At 44.2% G+C, this 21,371-nt stretch overlaps 2 protein-coding genes and 1 pseudogene across 24 annotated transcripts in view; 2 read left to right on the top strand and 1 right to left on the bottom strand.

The window, feature by feature from the left end:
- Positions 1-21,371, top strand: part of Erc1 (ELKS/RAB6-interacting/CAST family member 1) — a 1,605,700-nt gene that overhangs the window by 289,168 nt on the left and 1,295,161 nt on the right. The gene's annotated exons all lie outside the window — the stretch shown is intronic.
- The window catches only part of Slc6a13 (solute carrier family 6 member 13), a 38,883-nt gene that overhangs the window by 5,382 nt on the left and 12,130 nt on the right, over positions 1-21,371 (bottom strand). For all 4 annotated transcript variants that reach the window (XM_015500801.2, XM_048787530.1, XM_048787528.1 and 1 more), the window contains 6 exons: positions 16,249-16,383; positions 13,153-13,293; positions 8,819-8,903; positions 7,406-7,538; positions 6,431-6,565; positions 742-845 (listed from right to left, as the gene is read on the bottom strand). In XM_015500801.2, coding sequence (XP_015356287.2) covers positions 742-845; positions 6,431-6,565; positions 7,406-7,538; positions 8,819-8,903; positions 13,153-13,293; positions 16,249-16,383 — 733 coding nt within the window. The remainder of the gene's footprint in view (positions 1-741; positions 846-6,430; positions 6,566-7,405; positions 7,539-8,818; positions 8,904-13,152; positions 13,294-16,248; positions 16,384-21,371) is intronic.
- On the top strand, positions 18,046-21,278 carry LOC125611862 (annotated as a pseudogene).

Here is a 21,371-nt window from a genome sequence, read left to right as displayed (position 1 = left end):
TTCTTAGGTGTTTGCCACAGCTAACTAACACATCATCCTAAAAGAATGGTGCTCAAAGGAAGTAAAATGTAAATCTAAATATTACCAACTGCCACACAGCCTCCCCTCCCTGTCATATTGCTTCCATACTTCTTGAAGGCATTGCAACTCTGATATAATTCCTTCTGACATGGACATGGATCATTTAAAACAAAGAAACAAACAAATAATTCTTGGGCATCTAGATTTGATTTTTGAAATGCATGATAGGATTTTTTTTTCCTGCTATATTTCAGCTAAACTAAAATTGGCTTAGATTCTCTGAGCACGAACCAGGTAGGCAGGAAGGAACACTGGGGAGAGGACATAAAGTAAGGGAGGGGCCTATGGGAAGAATGCCCAAGAGATAAAGTGAAAATGGGTATTGATTCAGTGTTTGCTGGGGCAAACTAAGCAGGCAAGACCAGGGCTCCACTGTATGATATTGCTTCTCAGTCTTGCTTAACTATAACTCCAGATCCCACTGACCTCTGAATCAGCCAGGATGGGCTAGGTCCCTCTTTTGGTCTCCCACTACTATTCCACCTTTTTCAGAAGCAATCCCTCTACACATTCTAAACCCCCCATAGCTCTGTGGTATTGGAAACTGGGGGTACAGATAGGGGGCAATGCAGGAGCTGGTGCAGCTCAACCCTGGTCTAGCATGGCTAGGGAGACATCAGAGATACAGGCGTGTGGTTCAGGTCCCACTCTCCCAATCACCTGTAGCAGTTGTTGTGATACTTGTTGTAGCTGCCCAGGGCTGTGAGGCAGCCCAAACAGATGGCAAAGGAGAAGAAGATCTGGGTGCCAGCGTCCATCCACACCTGCAAAGGCAGAAGAAAGCTGAACTTCAGGAGAGCCAGGCCACTGGGCCTCCAAGGGAAGACACAGGCATGAGCCAGATGCTGCCTAGGGATGGTGAGAACCTGCTCTCAGCCATTGCCGGCACTCTCTGCCAACCCCACAGACCCCAGTGGCTCTTTTCCCTGGGCCCCTGGATGGAGTATCTTGGGAACCACCAAGATGAAACAGGCACTAGGCATTCAAAGAACAAGACCACAGGACCCTGGTGGAAGGCCTAGGAGGACAGGGCAAAGCTCTAGAACAAAGCTAGGTTTGAGATCAAGTGTTCTATAATGGGAAACAAAACCTGGGTTCTGCCCCCACTTTCTCCTATTCCAGGTTCTCATAGCACTGTGACCAGCAGGGAAGGGACCCAGGTACAGGCTCCCTAGGGCTGTGGGTCCTGGATATCAGGGCCATCTCAAGCATGTAGCTTTGTTCCTCCTCCTCAAAATCCTCTGTCTGAAAAGCAGGGAGAGTGATCCTCCACTCACAAGAAGTCTCGAGGAAGAACAGAAATGCATATGGAAAATACCTATCCAGCTAAGCGGAGGCATGGTTATTGCTGTTGTTATTGCAGCTGGCTGACCCCGCTTTGCATGTTGTGATTTAATTCTAACAGCTAGAATAACATCCCGATGAGAAAGAATATCAAGGCAACAGGAGTAAGCAACTCTTCAGAGCTGCAGGAGGTGGGGTCCTGTGGCTCCAGACCCTCCCCAGGCACTGTCCCTTCAGGAAACAATGCACCACCAGGGAGCACCAACTGTGGATGCAGACATTGCCCAGGCAGGTGTCCTTACAGAGGGACACTGAACAGCTTATCTGTGCCTTCTGCTTAGCCTACTCAGGACCCCCAAATCCTCCAGCCCCCATGGTTTTCTTCCACTAAAAGCAGCCTCCAGTTCCCCCATAAACTAATGCTCCACAGCCTTGGAGCTTCCCTGCCCTCTAACCATCACCACCACCCTCCATCTCTTTGCCCCTTGCTCTCCCACATCATACTCAGCCATACCCAAGTGCCCATTTTCCTTCACATTGTAAGGTTGGGGGACCCATAGGCAAGTGAACTACCTCAGAGTCAGCATCCCCGATTGAGACAGAATATCAAGGGCTGGAGGAGAATCCAGAAACAGCGCCATTTTCAAAGCTTCCTGGTGGTCCTAATGAACAGCAACCAGGTGTGGGATCACAGCCCTATAGCCCTGAGAACTGGCATCAGGGAAACACCTAGGACACTCCTTTTGTTATATGTCCATTTCTGCAGGAATGGGGATCAAGCACAGAAAGATGGAGGAAAGGCGAGAATGTTTCCCATCTTCTGTCCCTTCACTCACTGGGAATCCTATCCCTGGTGTTCCCTGAGGCAGGAGTTGCCACAAAGGAAAAAGGATCATGTAAGAAGCACAAAAGAAGTACTAAGGGAAATCGTGACTTGGCTGTTCATCTCACCCGGCAGGGGTGGGAGGTGTAGGGGGCAGGCTGAGAAGGAGTTGGGAATACAGACTAATGAGAACAGAGAAACTGCAGGAGGTTGCAGCGTTTAGAGCTCAAGGTCCAATGGAGCCTTTGACCAAAGCCCTCTCCCCCGGGAGGGGGGGGCGGGGCTTGGCAGGCCCAGTTCTTCACAGAGCCACTGCCTACAAGCCTGCTGGGATGGGAGATTGGGATGGGGTCAAAAGGAAGCTGAAGGAACACACAGAGCAAACTGTTCCATTCCCCACCATAGGCAATCTCCTCCCATCTGCCCATTCCAGGAGCCCCGGTTTCCAGAACTCTGATGTGTCTTTGGCTGGGGCAGAAGACAGATCAAGAAAAAAGGAAGATTGAAAAACACTTGTTAGAATGTGGACGAAATGAGGCTGTTCACAGGAAAGAGGAAGAGAGAAATCTGTAGAAAATCCAGGAAAGACATTTTCAATCTTGACCTCTCAGAACCTCCCTTTTCTCATCAGAAAAATGGGTATAAATACAACAAATAAAATAATGTGTACAAAATGCCTAACACATAAATAAATTAGTTTCCTATTGCCTCCTTTAGAAAACAGCCTTTTTTTTTTTTTTTTGATACTGGGGATTGAACTCAGGGGGTACCTACTCACTGAGCCACATCCCCAGCCCCCTTTTCTATTTTTACTTTGAGACAGGGTCTCACTAAGCTGCTTAGGGCCTTGCTAAATTGCTGAGGCTGGCCTTGAACTTGCAAATCCTCCTGCCGCAGCCTCCTGAGTTGCTGGGATTACAGGCATGCACTACTGTGCTCAGGTTAGAAAACAGCATTTAAAACTTTTAAATAATTCATATCCTTTGGAAAAGATCTATCACAAGATTAAGATAGCAGACTCCAAAAAGACTATTTGGGAGGAAACCCTAGCTCCCCAACATGCTAGTTTTGTGATTTGGGGCAAGTGTCTTTGAGTTTTCTAAGCGTGTCTCTATCTGTAAAATGAGGCTAACCTCTGACTCACAGGGTTGGTGTGAATATTAATTTTGTCAAGCACTCATGCAAGCTTTTGCTGCTGCTTATTGCTGCTACCATCTTACAGAGCAACTCACCTTTCAGTGATAATGAGATAGCATTGATTTCAATGTACCACGCTAAATAAGACTAGTTCTAATCTGTCGTTTCAACCTCCTTCCTAGACAAAACCTTCATCAGAATTACTTAACACAGAAATGTAAAAGGTTCAACAGGGCTCTTTGGACACCCCATGCCATCCCCCTGTCCCCATCCATCTACCAAAGTTCAGGAGAATGAAAGACAGGATGAGGGAAAGCAACATGCTGCCTAAATGAAGCACACATCAGGTGTGGGGGCAGGGGCCATTCCCTAGTGTGAAAGGGAGGTGCCCTGGAGACCAGAAAAGGTAGCAACTCGCCCAAAGCACAGCAAGCCTGGCAGAGAAAAAGGCGGAAACAGGAGGGGAACACAGCAGTGTCTCTGCCTGGCTCCCAGCCCCCAGCCTCTGTGCTTGGCAGAGAGAGATGTCTTTGGTCTTTGTGTTGGCTAACAGGGATTTTTGCACCTTTCTCAAGTGCCAGGCAAATGCCAGTTGGAATTATCACACTTCCTGGGGAGTGCCAACTAGATTCAATTAGGGCTCTGGCAGGGCATCCACCCTGCAGGTGCTTCTCTGCTCACTGATGACAAAGGCCTGGCTTCAGCATGGGACCAGGACCAGGCTGCTCTTGAAACAGCTCCCTCGCTACAGCCTTAAAACACTTGGAAGACATATGCTCCCTGAACAGCCCACAGCTGGCTGGGGTTGGAAGGATGGTGTCCAGAGTGCAGATTAAAATAAGTCTTATTCCCTGCAGTAACCCAGACACAGACTCATGGCCTTGTTAATTCTCAGAGTTGAAGGCTACCTGGCCCACTTTCAAGTTGGCTGGAAGCTATTACACACCAAATATGGTACCTAGAACAGGCCTGACACATAATAGATGCTCAACACATTTTTTGCTGAATGAGTGAGCTTGTGAAAGAAACAAATATGAGCAGACAGGAACCTTGCCTTCAAGAGGAGATCTCAAAAGTATATGGTATTTATCATCATTCAGACCTGGTTCCAGTTGCAGGTGTGAAGATGGAAATTCCTTTAAGCTCTCTAGGCCTCAATTTCGTTGTCTATAAAATGGAGACACCTCATTGATCTGCTGTGAGGATTATCTGAAACAATGCATTTAAACCTCTCAACAGTGCCAGGGACATAATAAGCCCTCACCAATTGTTAGCTATAAATAGCTGATCAAGACAAAGCCCTCTTTCCTTTTCCTCTTTCAGCCTACCTGCCCGTCTCCCTGCCCATTTCCCCTTTCTCTCAACCCAGCCCTATCTGCAAGGAAGGCTGAGTTTTAGCCACTGGTTCACAGCTCTGCAGCTCCAAAACCACAGTGCTTCCTCTTGCATGGCAGACCCACACCAGACTCTTTGCTTGACCTTCAAAGCCTTTCTCAAATATACTGCCCCCACAACCTCCTGCTTACTGCCTACTCTCTATCACAGCCCTTGGTTTCATAAGTCAAAAGGGCTTATGATTTAGGAAACAAAATACACCTTTACATTGCTTTTTTTTTGCCCTGGGCTCACAGTTTACTCATTTGTGCAGCGAGGAGGCTGCACTAGATGATCTCCGGAATCCTTTTAGCTTCAACATGTCTGTCTCTGTAATCTGGCTCCACAAACTTATTGCTGTCTGCATAAAATGAGGAAATAGCAATCTGCATTTCTATAATGTGTAAGAAATGAAAGAAGCCAGAATATGGTGGTACACACCTGTAACCCCAGTGACTGGGGAGGTGAAGGCAGGAGGATTCCAAGTTTGAGGCCACACCGTCAAAATGGAGAAAGGAGGGAGGAAGGAAAAAGAAAGAAAAGAAATGGAAGAGCAAAAAGATAAGTTCTTCCCACTGGAAGACCATTGAGAAACACCCAGGACAAAGATCACTTGATTCTGTGGGGAGATTTCTGAGTAGGACTGGTCTGGCTGCTTCTGGGAGCCACATCAGTACCAGGAAAAGTCAAGAGGGAAGCCTCACAATTCTGCCAGGGGGGCTAGGAGATGAGAGTGGTTTAGCTTCTAGATCACCCCAAATTCTTCCCAACAGAGAGCTATTGCTTCTGGGGTAAACCGAGTTCCTGGGTCTTGAGAAGGAACTCTGGAGCTGCATGTCTGTCCTTGTCTCTTTCTCCCTCTCAGTGTTTTCAGTGACTGTGCTCATGCTGCACTATTTGAAAGGTCTGGAAGGCCACCTTATAGTCTCGTAAGCCTGGAAAGTCACCTGCCCTTGAGTCTCCTGGGGGCCCTTGCACAGTCACAGGGAACCTTGGACAACCCAGAGGAGCATCTCTGAATTATACAATACTCCCCTCTGTGCCAGGGAGGCAGAGGCAGAGACATGGTACTGAACTGGATAACACAATCTGGGAGGCTCTGGGGTGGAGCTTACCCACACTCCCATTGGCTTTGCCAGCTTTCAAAATGGCACTCAAAGAGGAGAAAATAAGACAAGCAGCACCACCCGCTCCCTCCCTGTGGAGCTGTAAGGAAGCTGACTATCTCTGAGGGAGTGTGGGCAACCAAGGAAGGGCGGAGGGGAGGGGAAAAGACCCAGCCAACTGACAGGAAACTTAACACCAACCCAGCTAGTGTGGGGAGGGGCTGGGAACTGCCCCCCCCAAAGGGTCACATGGTGGAAGGAAGGCACCAGACAAGAACTAGAGAGGAAGTTTGGGAGAAGGAAATGGAGAAGAAGAAAAAAATGCAAACATGAGAAAAATGGGTAGACAAGAGGAAAGGAGCTCAGCTCATAAGAAAGGTGTTCAGTGACTGACATATTTGCAGTCCCTGAGAAATATAGCTAGGGCTTCAGGCCCCCTGGGTTCTCTGGAAGCTGTGGACCAAGAAGGGGCAGTGTCAGACACCTTATAACCACAAACCACTGCTAACACATGTCTGCAGAAGGAAGGGTGAACCCCACCATCTCCAGGGATGCCCTGGGATGAGCCAGGAACCAAGACCCCCCCAGAGCAAAGCCTCCAGAGCCCCTGCCTGTGGCTTCTTACCTGGGGATCCCACAGACGTGTGAGGTTGGGGTACAGATAAAACTGAATTCCTTGGGCGGCACCAGGTAGTGTCACTCCTCGAATTAACAGGACTACCAGCATGAGGTAAGGGAATGTGGCTGTGAAGTACACCACCTGGTCAAGAGCAGATGAGTGACAAGGAACTTGTGAGTTAGGAAGGAGGGACCCCAAGACTCGGCAGCAGAGACAAGAGGCAGAAGCTCCCACCCCACCAAAAAGGGCATGGGAGTTCCTCTCCTGCTCCCTCCCTCCACCGTGCAGCTGTTCAGCTCCATCTCCCTGAAACCTTGAGTCACTACCTCCCTCACCCCTCCTCCCTCCAGTTTAAGCATTTGCCCTCCCCAGCACATATTCAGTAAATATTTGTCAAGTGACTGAATGAATTTAGGCATTCTTCCAACAAGAGTGCTTGGAATTCTGGCAAGAGTTGTCAGGTATGAAAAGATCTGTAACATGTGATCTCTTCCTCGCAAGAGTTTACGAGCTTAGCACAACCAGGCAGCCAAATTAGAAAAGAAGTCTTGTTGAAGCCTCCAGTTCGAGAGTCCAGCTTAGCATACCCTCTAGCACCTCAGACTCCCAAATTCTTGAGTTGGTTGGAAATCATTTGGAGGTGAACAGTCTTAATGGAATTCCTTAGCCACAGAAATGTTGTATATGAAATAAGAAGCCACAGTGTTCACAGTGTTCAGTACGCAGTGTGCTCACACACATGGAAAATTCCAAGATGAAACTCCTGGAAGTGTTCTTCCTGCCTTTGTTTCTCCTGTTTCACTTCCCAGAAGCACATGGGATTCATTCCAGGAGAGGCACAGAATCAAGGAAGGGAAGCACATAAAATCTTCGCTGGATCATTCCCTCCCATTCCAGACTAGACCACAACTGGGTGACAGTCCCCAGACTAGGGCAGGGAGTCCCAGGATGAGGGGGGGGGGGGGGCTGTCTAACACAGACCTTGCCTGTGGACTTGACCCCCTTCCAGATGCAGAAGTAGCAGATGACCCATGCGAGCAGGAGACATAAGACCAACTCCCAGCGCAAGGCCCCCAGGTGCTGGATGCCATCAGAGATCTTCAGGACTCGCCTCCTGGGGAGAAAAGAGTGAGCCTGGTTCCACTTTGGATGTCAGCCTCAGGTCTCTCTCTGTTATGGTTTGGATGTGAGGTGTCCCCCAAAAGCTCACGTGTGAGACAATGCAACAAGGTTTGGAGGAGAAATGATTGGGTCAGAACCTTAACTTAATCGGTGACTTGTCCCCTGATGGGATTAACTGGGTTGTGGCTAGAGGAGGGAGGGGTGTGACTGGAAGAGGTGGTTCATGGGGGCCGTGGCTGAGGGGTATATATTTTGTATCTGGAGAGTGGAGTCTCTCTCTGCTTTCTGATCATCATGAGAGCTGCTTCCCTCTACCACATTCTTCTGCCATGATGTCCTGCCTCACCTGGAGCCCCGAAAAATGGAGCCAGCCTTTGATGGACTGAGATCTCTGAAACCATGAGCCCCTAAGTAAACCTTTCCTCCTCTACAGTTGTTCTGGTCAGGTCTTTCGGTTGCAGCAGTGAAAAAGTTGACTAAAATTCTCTCTCTCTCTCTCTCTCTCTCTCTCTCTCCTTTCCTTCCTTCCTTCCTTCCTTCCTTCCTTCCTTCCTTCTTTTCTTCTTTCACTCCTTCCTTCCCTCTTTTCTTTCCTTCTTTCTTTTTTTGCGAGGTTGGAGGGATTTGGGGTGGAATCCAGAACTTCATACATGCTAGTCAAGCACCCCACCACTGAGCTGCACCCCAGCTCTGATTCTCAGTTTTGTAGCCTGTGGGTCTTGTAGAGCCATGCCTCCAGGCTCTCTCTGAAGGTAGGTCAACTCTTTTTACTGGGACTGTGAGGCTCTCCTTTGCCTGGAGATGGAGCTAGATTTAAAGGGTGGCAAATAAAAATTGTGCCCAGGGAAGTTTGCTCTGAGTACTAATTTAACACAGGGAAAGAGATGCAAGCATGCATTTTCTCAACCAGGATTTTAGGCTGTTTTGTTATCAGGGATCACACACTGGGTGAATATCAACATTTGGGGGAATGGGCTGGATAAGGAGCAACATACAAGAGTCAAAGAGAGGAGGGTATTAGCAGAGTGAATACACATGCATGTTCCCTCTCTGACATGAGGAAAAGGCCAGCACAGCCTGAGAAGAACTACAAAATTCTCATCTCTGAAATCAGTTCTGCATTAACCACAAATATAGACACCACAGAAAAAGGCCACATAGGTGACAGGACCAGGAAAGAAGAAACTCTTCTTGCTATCCAGTGAGAACTATACCCTCTACCCTTCTGTGGAACACACCTCCCACGTTCACATGGGGAAAGGCCTCACTTACTCCCAGAACTCGATGACAGGGGACGTGGCATTCTCAGTGGTCACATTCAGGGATCCATTGGTCTTCTGGAACTCTACACAGTTCTCTACCCGTGGGTCCCAGGGAAGGAAGAAAGAGAAAGTTCATCAGCCAAAATTTGGCAAAACTAGAGAGAATGGAATGGAATTTCAGGAGAATGAAAGTAAGGTATCTGGAAAGAACTGGGCTATAGTTCTACAAAACCTCCTCATCCTCAACAAACCCACCTCACCTCTCCTCTGCACATTTACTGTGGGCTTATAGATGTTTGCATGAATATTCTCCTTAAAGCATGATCAGACAGCATTAGGTAAGATGCTCTGGATGCTAGCTGCTTCAAAATACACACTAATTCCCAGGAAACCATCCTATGTAAAGTCACAGCCTTTGAGGAATAGTATGAATGCCTTCTAGAAAGTAATGTAGCACAGAAGCCAAGAGCTCAGATACCAAGGCAAGGTCAGAAAGCTCTGGGTTGGATCCCAATGCTCTGGATATCTGCTGTGTGACCTTGTGAAAACTCTATGCTCTAAGTGTCATTTCCCTGATCTCCAAAATGTAGACATTAATGTCTCTCTAGTAGGATTGATAGGGGGATTAAATTAAAATGTAAATCTAAAGTGCTCAATAAAGTGTTCTTTATTATTTGTATGTCACTTTGGAGTTTCACATAGAGAGTTGACATTCTTTTTAATATTTTATCAGTATAATAATCCAAGGAAATATTAAGACAGATACTGTTTTCCCCATTGTATATATGAAGAAAATCAATCTTCCTAGAAATTGCCTGTCAGAGTTCATAAATGATCAAGTGTGGGCTGGAATCCAAGTCAACAAACTGCCCGGGTTCTACTTTCAAAAACCTTTCTTGTTATCTCCACTACCACCTGGTGCAGGTCACCATCATTTCACAGCTCCTAACTGGTTTCTACCTTCGCTTCCCTTGTGAAATCTCCATACAGCAGCCAAGATGATTATGTTAAATCCCATCTCAAACCCTATAATGGGTATCTCATCCCACTCCAAAAAAACCAAAACTCCTTCAGCTGCTTTCAAGGTCCTCTTTCATCTAGCCCTCAACACCTCTGCCCGCATCTCCTAACACCCCTCCACTCTCCCTGTTCCAGCCACACTGGCTCCAGGCTCGACCCTGGACGTTTTGGGCACCATGCACCTCAGAGCCTTTGCATTTACTGTCCCACTAACTAGAATGGTTGTCCCCCTATCTTAACAGCTTATTCTCTCTCCTCCTTCAAATGAAAGTACAACCTCAGGAAGGCCTTTCCTGATTGTCCTATTAAAATCCCCTACCCCTAAACTCCCAATCCCATTCCCTGTTTTATTTTTCTCCATAGCATTTCTTCTAACATAATACATGGCCTTATTTCTCTCATAATACATACTACTTATTTATTTTGTTCATGGTCTGTCTTCCCTTGCTAGAATGACAATTCCAGGAAACACATTACCATATCCCCAGTGCTTAGAAGAGAGCCTGTTAAATGGTAGGCGCTCATGGAAGGCTCTCTCCGCTAAACCATATCATTCTCCTTGAAGAAAAGCATTATTTCATATTGATGACAGGATGGCCTACGCCATTCAAGATGCCAGGCTCTGATTGAAACCAGACCCACTAAGAGAGGGGACAAAAAATGTTTGAAAACAAAAGACTCAGGTATTCAGCTTGTCTCAGACTTATCTCAGAGATCCAAAGACAGATAGGCCTACTCATGTCCTGAAACAAAAGCTCTAGACAAAATTTCACCAAAATTCTTTCAAGAGACACTCTGCTAGGATCTGGATGAAATGGTTACTATCTGATAAGCTGGTTGTCAAAGATGATTCATGTGCAAAGATACAAAAAAAAAGGAAATATTAGAATAAAAAAGATTTTTAAATCTTGCCTTCAACAACTCTTTCTTGAAAGCTAGTCAGCACCATGCTAGACACAAAGGCTATGGAGAGAGAGTCTTTTCTGCCTTGAGATCCTGCCAACTAGTGGAAAAATCGAGCCAAGAAACACAAAAAATAAGGTAAGTGCCACAATAGGGCTAGGTCTCAATATACATACCAGTAGATACATTTGAGAAAATTTTAATCCAATCTTAGGGTGTCGGGGGAGATAACCTGACAATGGACAAATGATAGTATAATAAAAGTAGTGAAAGAGATGGGCAAGGAACTGCCTGAAAGGAAATGTGAAATATGAGAATGGTAATGGTGGGCTAGGGGTGTAGCTCAGCGGAAGAACATTTGCCTAGCACATGCAAGACCTTGCTTCATTCCCCAGCACTGAAAAAAAAAAAGGCAGGGGCAACATCATAAGGACATGAAGAATACCATGTTAACCCTGAAAAAAAATTTTTCCTTGGCAAGTAAAGGATTTAAACTCCAGTTCACACTGAGTAACTTATCTGCACAAGAAAGAACTGATTGTGTCTGTTATGGTTTGGACCTGGAATGTCCCCTAAGATTCATGTGTTGAAGTCTTGGTCCCCAAAGAAATGATGTTAAAAAGAGGTGGGGCTTTTGGGAAGTGATTGGATCATGAGAGCTCTGACCTCTTCAGTGGAGTAATACATTGAAGTAAAATTATTCAGAGCTGAATGGACTATTGGGAGGTGATGGAAACTTTAGAAGGCTGGGCCTGGTTGGAGGAAGCAGGTTACTGGAAGTGTGCCCTGAGGGACTATATCTTGTCCCTGGGTACCTTCCTTGCTCTTTCTCTTCATCCTGGCTGCCATGAGCTGAGCATCTTTTCCATACCATGCCTTACTGCATGATATTCTGCCTCACCTCAGGCCCAAAGCAATGGAGCCAGCCTACCATGGACTGAAACCTCGGAAACCATGCACCCACAGTTTTAATTTTTAAGTTGTTTTTCTCAGGTATTTTGTCACAGCGATGAAAAGCTAACACAATGGCCATTCCCACTTCAAAAGCAGAGATCTCACAGACAAGCTCTGAAAGATTTTTGGACAATCAAAGCAAGTTGTGTGATAAGAATCCAAGCAGAACAGTGGTCAACATGCTCCCCATCTGTACTCTCCAAAAGGATAGCTACTAGTCCACATAGGTATTTAAATTAAAATTAAGTAAAATAATTTAAAATTCTGTTCCTCAGAAGCTCTAGGCACATTTCAGATGCTCAATAGACACATGTAGCTGGTGCTACTGTATTGGACATGTGGAGAACATTTTCATCCTCATAGACAATTCCTTTGGACATCCTTACCCTAGATTTTTGTTGTTGCTGTTACTTTCAATATACTAGATTCAGTGATTCTATTGCCATAGGTGGCTCACATTGTGTTAGAAGCACAGGAGTTAATTGCTATTATAAATTTTATTGATGACATACAAAACAGCTCATTCCCTAGTTAAGTCCAGATAAATTATAATTTGAGAGATCTAAAGTAGTGTCAGAAAAAAGACATGAAAAACAAGTACATAAACAAATAATAGACATATATATCAAACACTATTTTTCACCTTGAAACAAATAAATGGATAAACTATATTTTAAAAGAAGTCAGTTCTATTTGCATAAAATATTAATCAAATACATGAATTTATTTTTTAAGCCTATGACATTTTTCTTGTGACATTGGTAAATTCTCAGTATTTAATTTAATTTAGTTTTATTATTTATTTATTTATTGGCAGTGCTGGGACTGCATTGCCTGAATGTGGCAAATGCTTTTCCACTGAGCTACATCCTCAGCCCCTTACAATTATTCTTTTTTAAAAATTTTGTATTCATTCTTTTTAGTTATAAATGTAGAATGTATTTTGACTTATCATACATACATGGAGTTTAACTTCCCATTCTTGTGCTTGTACATGATGTGGGTATATGAATACATAATGTGGTCATGTATTCATAAATGAACATAGAAAAGTTATGTCCCATTCATTCTACTGTCTTTCCTGTTCCCATCCTCCCTCCTGTCCCTTCATTCCCCTTTGTCTACTCCAGCCCTTGCACTTATTCTTTTTTTTTTTTTTTTAAGAGAGAGAGAGAGAATTTTAATATTTTTTAGGTTTTTTTTTCGGCAGACACAACATCTTTGTATGTGGTGCTGAGGATTGAACCCGGGCCGCATGCATGCTAGGCGAGCACGCTACAGCTTGAGCCACATCCCCAGCCCCCTTGCACTTATTCTTGATGTGAGTTTTTCATGAACTAATTGGCTGATTTCTGTGAGTCCCGAGTTAAGACTGGGGATTGGGTTGCCTAGATATTGGGACAATCCCTTTCCTGGTTCATGTGGCAGAGCAAGAGAAAGAAGGGGACTCTCCAGTGGTGACCTTACCTGTATTCCACTCATGGTGGCAGCTTCCCCAGGGGAGGTCGGTGGTAAAGCTGCTGAAGAGGTAGAAGAGGGCCCAGGCCAGGACAATGATATAATAGATGTTAAGGAGGATGACGATCATCTGGGAGGCATAGCCAATACCTGGGGAGTAGGGGCTACAGATTAGGCTGGGGATGGTACCCAGATTCTTCACATATCATCCACCCCTGTATAGGAAAGTGCTTGCACTCCACTGTCAGTCTCCTAAAGCAAACAGTGTTGGAGTAGAGGCTCCTGGTCCAGCTCTCCCACTCTGGCACCAAAAAGTGAAACTTCTGGGCTCCAACAGCCCTCCAGGGCAGACTAGGACCTTTCTCCTGTCTTCTGCTGCAATAGGTATGCTTCCTATGCACTTTAATTTCATCCTCCATCTTTTCTGTTTGTTTTTGTTTTATTTTTCTGTATTAAGGATTGAACCCAGGGTATTGAGCATACCAGACAAGTGCTCTATCACTGAGCTACATCCCCAGCCCTTTTTAATTTTATTTTGAGACAAGCTCTTGCTAAGTTGCCCAGGCTAGCCTCAAACTTGTGATCCTCTTACCTCAACCTCCTGAGTCACTGAGTTTACAGGCTTGTGCCATCACATCTGGTCAATTTTACCACATTCTCAAAGTTCATGAAGTCAGTTAGTTTTAAAATGTGTAAGATTACCTTCATTCATGATCCTAATAGTTAATGTTCGCCAGAATTAAACTGATATGTTTCTTAAAAATAAAAGCACAAGAGCAGGAACATATGATTTTCATAAGGAGAAATACAAATAGTGAATGAACACTTTTATAATGTGTCCATTCTTTCTAATAATTACATGTGTGTAAAATGAAACACTAATGAGGTACCGTTCTGCAGCTATAATCTTACTGCAAGTTTTTACAAATGATGTTAACTCAGTGGTTTTCATACTTGTCTGTATATTAGAATGACCTTAGAATAGTTACAAAATTCCAAAGCCCAGGACAAACCTCAGACTATTGAAATCACAACCTCTAGAAATGGGGCACAGCCACAAATATGTTGAAGGGGCTCAGGTGATCCCAGTGTGCAGACAAGTTTGGGAACCACTGATAGAATTCAAGAGTTATTCAAGATATGGAGAAAGATGCCTACTCACATCTAGTGACACTGTCAGTTATCATTTTCCTAGGACAATTTAATAAATAATATCAAGAAATATCAACTTAAATACCCATTTGATCCAGTTATCCTAATCCTGGGAATTTATCCCAAAGAAATAATTCTGAAGTGGGGAACTATCTAAACAAATGTGTGCAGTAGAAGAATATAAATTTTATGAGTACTTAAAAATAAGCAAAAAAGCCCCAGAGAACTGTTAATTATGATATACCCACTTGATAGAATTTTATAAATCATTAAGTGATTATTGTTTAAAAAAATGGAAAATAAGAGTCTTGGTTGTAGCTCAGTGGTAGAGCACTTGCCTAGCATGTGTGAGGCCCTGGATTCAATTCTCAGCACTACATATAAATAGAAATAAAGGTCCATCAACAACTAAAAACAAATTTAAGAAAAAAAACAGAAGATGATTTTTTAAAAATGAAAAATAAAATGAATTGAAGAGAGCATGCATTGTGTACATTCCATGTTAACAAATTATAAAATATAGAAAGAGAAAGAAATTTTGAAATAAAGCCATAAAACTGTAAATGAACCAAATGCTTTCAGTAAATTAATGATTAAACAAACTGTGGTACATCCATACCAAGGAATACCACTCAGCAATGAAAAGGAAAGAACTAGTGATGCACAAAACAACCTGGATGATCCAGGGATGTGAAGGGTGTCATGCTTAGTGAAAAAACCGCTCATACTGCATCAGCCCATTCATATGACATTCTCAAAATGACAAAATTATAGAGATAGAAAAAAGAATAGGGGAAGCCAGAAGTTAGGGATGGGGTGAGTCTGACCATAAGGGGGTGGCATAGAGACCACTGTGATGATAGAACAGTAGGTGACCTTATGGTAGTGACATAAACCTACACATATGATAAAATCACACAGACATACACAAAAGAAGTATGGAAAACTGCTGGAATACGAATAAGCTCTGTACCAGATTTTGCTATTATACTGTTCTTATTGGGGGAAACTGGATAAAGGGTACACAGACCCCTTGGTACTATTTTTGTAACTTCCTGTGACTATATACAATCATTTGAAAATAAAAACTTAAAGAAAATCCTATACAGAGAGAAAAATTTTAAAACACCTTTTTTTTTTTTTTTTTGGATACCAGGGATTGAACCTAGGAGTTCTTTACCAATGAGTTACATCCCCAGATTGAACCTAGGAGTTCTTTACCAATGAGTTACATTCCCCAGCCCTTTNTATACAGAGAGAAAAATTTTAAAACCCCTTTTTTTTTTTTTTTTTTTTTTTTTGGATACCAGGGATTGAACCTAGGAGTTCTTTACCAATGAGTTACATCCCCAGATTGAACCTAGGAGTTCTTTACCAATGAGTTACATCCCCAGCCCTTTTTATTTTTTATTTTGAAGCAAGATCTCACTAAGTCGCTTAGTGCCTCACTAATTTACTAAGGCTAGCCTCAAATTTGCAATCCTCCTGCCTCAGCCTTCCGAGCAGCTGGAATTACAGGTGTGCACCACCACAGCCAACACAAAACATCCTAAGTTTTAAACTTATTATGTCAAGATGATAGAACTATTACTGAAAGAACTTTTCTCATTTTAAATTTTTTAAATATTTTAATTAATTAAATGTCTTTTAAAATACAAAATTATGGCTATGTATTTAAAAAATAATTATTGTTACATATTTAAAATATACATAACTAAAATAACTTTGTACTCATTTAACCTAAAATCTTTGTCCCATCTTATTCTTATTTTTCCCTCATCCTCTAATGAACCAGGTGACCAGCTCAGTATTCAGTCCACAAACCAAAGGTTTAACATGTAGACTTAGAGTCTTATCTTAATCCCAGAACTGCTGCTCTTTACTCAGTCATCCCAAGTAAGGTTTATAACCAACTAGAGCAGACACCTGGGAATCAGGCACAGAGTTACTCACCCTCGAAGATGGGGCAGATCTTCCTCCAGGCTGTGATACCTCCCTGGCTTGTGTATTGACCCAGCGCTGTCTCCAAGAGGAAGACAGGAATGCCACAGGTAAAGAGGAAAATGAGGTAGGGGATAAAGAAAGCACCTGTGGGTAGAAAACAGGCTGTTCATGATCTGTCAATATCCTCTTCATGAGTCACATTTGTGTCCTCCCGCTACCAGCCGACACTGCCAGTCAGAATCCTGAGGGTTAGGAGCATGCACACTGCAGGAGAGACATCTGTCTAGATGTCTGCAGACACAACAGGAATCAAGAATGACCAAGTTACCTAGGATCTACAGTGTCCCAGGCCTTTTTATTGTGAGGTTTCAATCTATGCCTGTACTCTACCGAACACCAATTGCTCCCTAGCATAAGTTGTGACAACAGCAAGGAGTTCATTGAACAATAAATATCCAGGAACATTAGCACAGCTCACAGTCTATAATTCTTTTTAAAAAAAATATGGCTCTTAATGTCAGGTAGGGACTTTAAGCAGGCTGAATTCAGATTTCCCTTTAGTAATCTTTCTACTTCTGTTTCCATTACCATTAACTAAGACCAACTATGAATGTCAAAAATGCTGGTATTTTTTTTTCTACCATGGACTTTAATCTACTACCAAAATGAACAGGGAACTTCAAAGGAAAGAGTACCAAGAAGGGAGAATTGCACAGAGAAGGGAACCCTAATATCTTCATAGGGTTCCCTCAATCCCTTAACTCAGTCCTGGTCAGAACATATGTGTGAAGACACTAACTGAGATAAGGGAAAGAACTATCAAAAAGGTTAGAAGTGCCGGGCCAGGAGCAGTGGCGCACGTCTGTAATCCCAGTGGTTCAGGAGGCTGAAACAGGAGGACCATGAGCTCAAAGCCAGCTTCAGCAAGGTAGTGAGGACCTAAGAAACTCAGTGAGGATCCTGTCTCTAAATAAAATACAAAAAAAGGGCTGGGGATGTGCCTCAGTGGTTAAGTGTCCCTGGGTTCAATCCTCGTTACAAAAAAAAAAAGTGAAAGTAATGGTGCTCATATGGTACCTCTTCTCCCCAGCCATGCTGAATAATCTCAAGAATCACCTGGTATTAGAGTATGCAGAAGACCATTTCCTCATTCATGGGGAATAATCAGCCCTGGACTGAACACAACTCCCAGGCCTATCTAACAGATCTTAAAAGCAAGATGCAAAAGGATCAAGAGAGGCTTTGCTGCTCGCAGAACAGAGCTCAAGAATCTTTGGAGAAATCGTTTTCTATCTAGCAACCAATAAAGCAAAATTTCACCAGGCCTGGAATCCAATTTCTTTGCTGCAGAGCAAAGAAGTAAAAAAATGTAACTCATAATAAGTAGATAAATCAATCAATTGAACCTTATCCATATTTAAGCAGATATTAGAATTAGCAGATGAGGGCATTTAAAAAGTTATCCTTCCAGGTATGGTGATGTATGCCTGTAATCCCAGCAACTTGGGAGGCTAGGGAAGGAGGATCACAAGTTCAAGGCCAGCCTCAGCAATTTAGTGAGGCCATGAGTAGCTTAGCAAGACCTATCTCAAAAATATAAAGAGATAGGGACGTCGCTCAGTGGTTAAGCAGCCCTGGGTTTAATCCACAGTACCAAATAAATACATAAATAATACCATAACTATATTGCATATGTTTTTTTAAATATTTATTTTTTAGCTTTAGGTGAACACAATATCTTTATTTTATTTTTATGTGGTGCTAAGAATCGAACCCAGCGCCTCACGCATATCAAGCGAGCACGCTAGTACTTGAGCCATATCCTCATCCTCCTATTGCATATGTTTTTAAAAGTTAAAGACATGAAAGAGAGGAAGGGAAGTTCCCTCCCTGGAGCCTATTGTCCCTATCCTTCACTGTCTACCAGACTTTAACCATCGTCCACAATCCGGGAGCCATCTTGGGACTACAGCATGGCAGAGCCTACAGAAACTGAAACCTGGATTGGCAAGGTACTGGAAACCTTTAGGGGCACTACAAGTCTACAGAGTAGAAACTGCACTGCCTCAGATCCATGGCTAGGTGGGAAGACCACAAACAACATGAAAAAACAAGGGAATAAAGTGCTCCAAATAAACCAAAATGCTCCAATCATAGAATCTGTTGAAAAAACAGTAGAAGAAATGTGAGAGAAGGAGTTCAGAATCTACCTAGTAAAACTGCTCCATAACTTATTAAATGAGTATATAAGGAGTAAAATCAGAGATATGTTTCAGGAAGTGAAAGATCACTTCAATAAAGAGATAGAGATCCTGAAAAGAAATCAAGAAGAAATCCTTGAAATGAAGGACTCAAAAAACCAAATAAAAAATTCAATGGAAAGTATCACCAACAGATGCGGCCACTTGGAAGACACAACCTCAGGCAATGAAGACAAAAATATATAATCTTGAAAATAAAGTTGACCACACAGAGATGATAAATTGTGTGACATTCCCTCACCCAGACACCATGCCTGAACAGTAACTGCTAAAGCCAACAGAGTGGGGCTACTGTGACTACTTCTGGGCTGATAAGAAGGACCACCAAGGCAACGGCACCGTGGCTGGGTTCGAACTAGTGCTCCAAAAGTAACTGAAAGGCAAACAAATGCAGAAAGAAATGTCTGAATTCGTCCAAGAGAGGACAAAGTTTGAAGAAGAACATGCAAAGAACTTGGCTAAGCTCTCTCAGAATTCCTTGGCTGCATAGGAGGAAAGCTCCCTGGGAGAAGTATGGGCCCAGGTGAAGCAGAGCCTGGCAGGTAAAGCCGAAGTTTATCTCAAGTTCTCTGCCAAGCTTCACAGTGAGATGGAGAAGCCCCTAATGAACTTTCATGAGAACTTCGAGAAAGACATGAAAAAGTATGACCACCATATTGCTGACCCCCACAAGCAACTCTCCAGTCGCTATGTGTCAGTGGAGAAGGCCCAGAACGCCCTCACAGAGTGGCAGAGAGACCTGGAGATGAAGGCTCAGCAGCTGGAGATCAAGCTGAGCAACAAGACAGAGGAGGACTTCAAGAAGGCACGGAGAAGTCCACACAGGCTGGCGCTGACCTCATGCCAGGCCCAGTCCAAGCGGTTTGAAGAGATGGTGACCACCACTTTGAAGCTGGAGCAGCTGGAGGTGGAGAGGGTGGAGATGATCCGGCAACATCTGTGCCAATACACACAGCTACAGCATGAGACGGACATGTTCAACCAAAGCACAGTTGAGCATGTGGACCAACTGCTTCAAAAAGTAGACCTGGCCAAAGACAGAGAGCTGTGGGTCAGAGAGCACAAAATAGGCAACATTCACCCTGCAGACATGGAGATCTAAACACACTTGTGTGGCCCCAGGGGTCCTGCCCAGGAGACGGGTTGGGGGTCCCACAGAGAGGAGACAGTGGCTCCTGCTGGGTGAAGTTGCCCTCCCACCTATTCTCCTGTTCACTGGGGAGAGAGGAGAGAACTAGTGATTTCAGAAGGGTGATCCCAAATGTTCCCAGGCCAAGAAGACTGACCTGCAACCCTGTCCTTGTCCAAGACTGAAGCCCCCCAAACCCCGAGCCATGCTTGTTGCTCTGAAAACAAACTGAGGCTGGAACTTTGTGGTCCCTGCTGAGTTCCATAGGGGTGGCCATCACACTTGTGCCTCTGGATGCCCAAGGCCCATCCTCCAGCTGGTCCCTTTATCTGTGGGGCTTTGAAAGATCAGGGAAGGGCCATCTCTGCCTCAAAGCCAATATCAGGATCAGAATCATGAATAGAAGGTGTCATCAGCTCAGCCTGCACCTAGTAACCTTTACCGCCCTCTCTCTCTATTTTTCTCATTGCATTCTGGGAGCCCAAATCTAGCTTTTCTTGGCCACTTTTCATCCCTGTGGGTCTTGGGAAGGCCTGTTTTCTGTCTTCCCAGACCAACCCTGCCTACAGAGATCAGGATGGAACTACCACATTCGGCAAATTAATCCCAAATCAGAGCATTGAACCATGGTTCCTGAATCAGACCAGGCATCATCTCTGAAGTCTCTGGAAATCCCAATCCATCCATTCCTCAGCTGCTTTCTCAAGGCAGTCCCACCCCCATCCTGCCACCCCTGCCCTGTCTCACCAAAGGGATCTTTTCAAAGTTCTCAGCCAGCAAGACTTCATTCAGCTGTGTGCATATACAAAAGCACACAGCTGAATGAATGGAGATGAATCAAAAACCAGATGGGGTCTGTCTACCATGGTGTGCTGTCCTACACTGGGCTCCCCTGACCCCCATGGCTTAATAGGGCTGGGTCAGTCCCACATGGGAGACAGGTTAGGGCAAGTCTTTGTCATCCCCCATATGGCTCCATCTGCTTATGCATGATAGGGTTTGGGCTGCTGTCCCTTGTATGGGCATTGCAGACTCTTGTGGCCATAGGAGTTTGCTGCTACCCAGGCGTGTCCTGCCACCTGGGCCTCCAGCTCCTCTGAACTTTCCAGAGCCCTGTGCCAAGCCCCTACTTGGTGCCAGCACCTCTCTTCCCTCTGTCCATCTTCCCTGAAGAAGCCTGAGCCAAGTGTGACCCAGGAAGCTTTTCAGCACTGCCACTGGGTTCATCCTGTCACTTCCTTTCCCTATTATAACAAACATGATCTCCACCATATTAACCTAGAGAATCAGCCTAAGGGGGCTGAGAGAGGGGAAAAAAAGACACAGTAAGCAAGGAATAGATTCTAGCCAGAAACTCATGCTCTCAGAGTCAATATTTCTTCATCTCTCCCATTGGCGACTTTGGACTTGACCCTTCCATCTCCCATGGGGTCAGAATTCTACAAGCAAATTCACTTATCTTTCCCTCAGTTTTACATGTTAATAATGGATATTAATCTTGAATCATTCTGCATCTCTTCCATTGAATCAGAATTTCTTAGCTGGGTGCAGTTTCACAAGCCTGTAAGCCCAATGACTCTGGAGGCTGAGGCCTGAGGATTGCAAGTTCAAAGCCAGCCTCAGCAAAAGCAAGTCACTAAGCAATTAGTGAGACCCTGTCTCTAAATAAAATACAAAATAGGGTTAAGGATGTGGCTCGGTGAGTTCAACCCCCAGTACAAAAAAAAAAAAAAAAAAAATTT

The sequence above is a fragment of the Marmota marmota genome, unplaced genomic scaffold (assembly GCF_001458135.2).
Source record: "Marmota marmota marmota unplaced genomic scaffold, marMar, whole genome shotgun sequence".
Taxonomy (NCBI): Eukaryota; Metazoa; Chordata; class Mammalia; order Rodentia; family Sciuridae; genus Marmota; species Marmota marmota.
The sequence above is the reverse complement of the archived record's forward strand: the minus strand, read 5'-3'. Positions and strand labels throughout refer to the sequence as shown.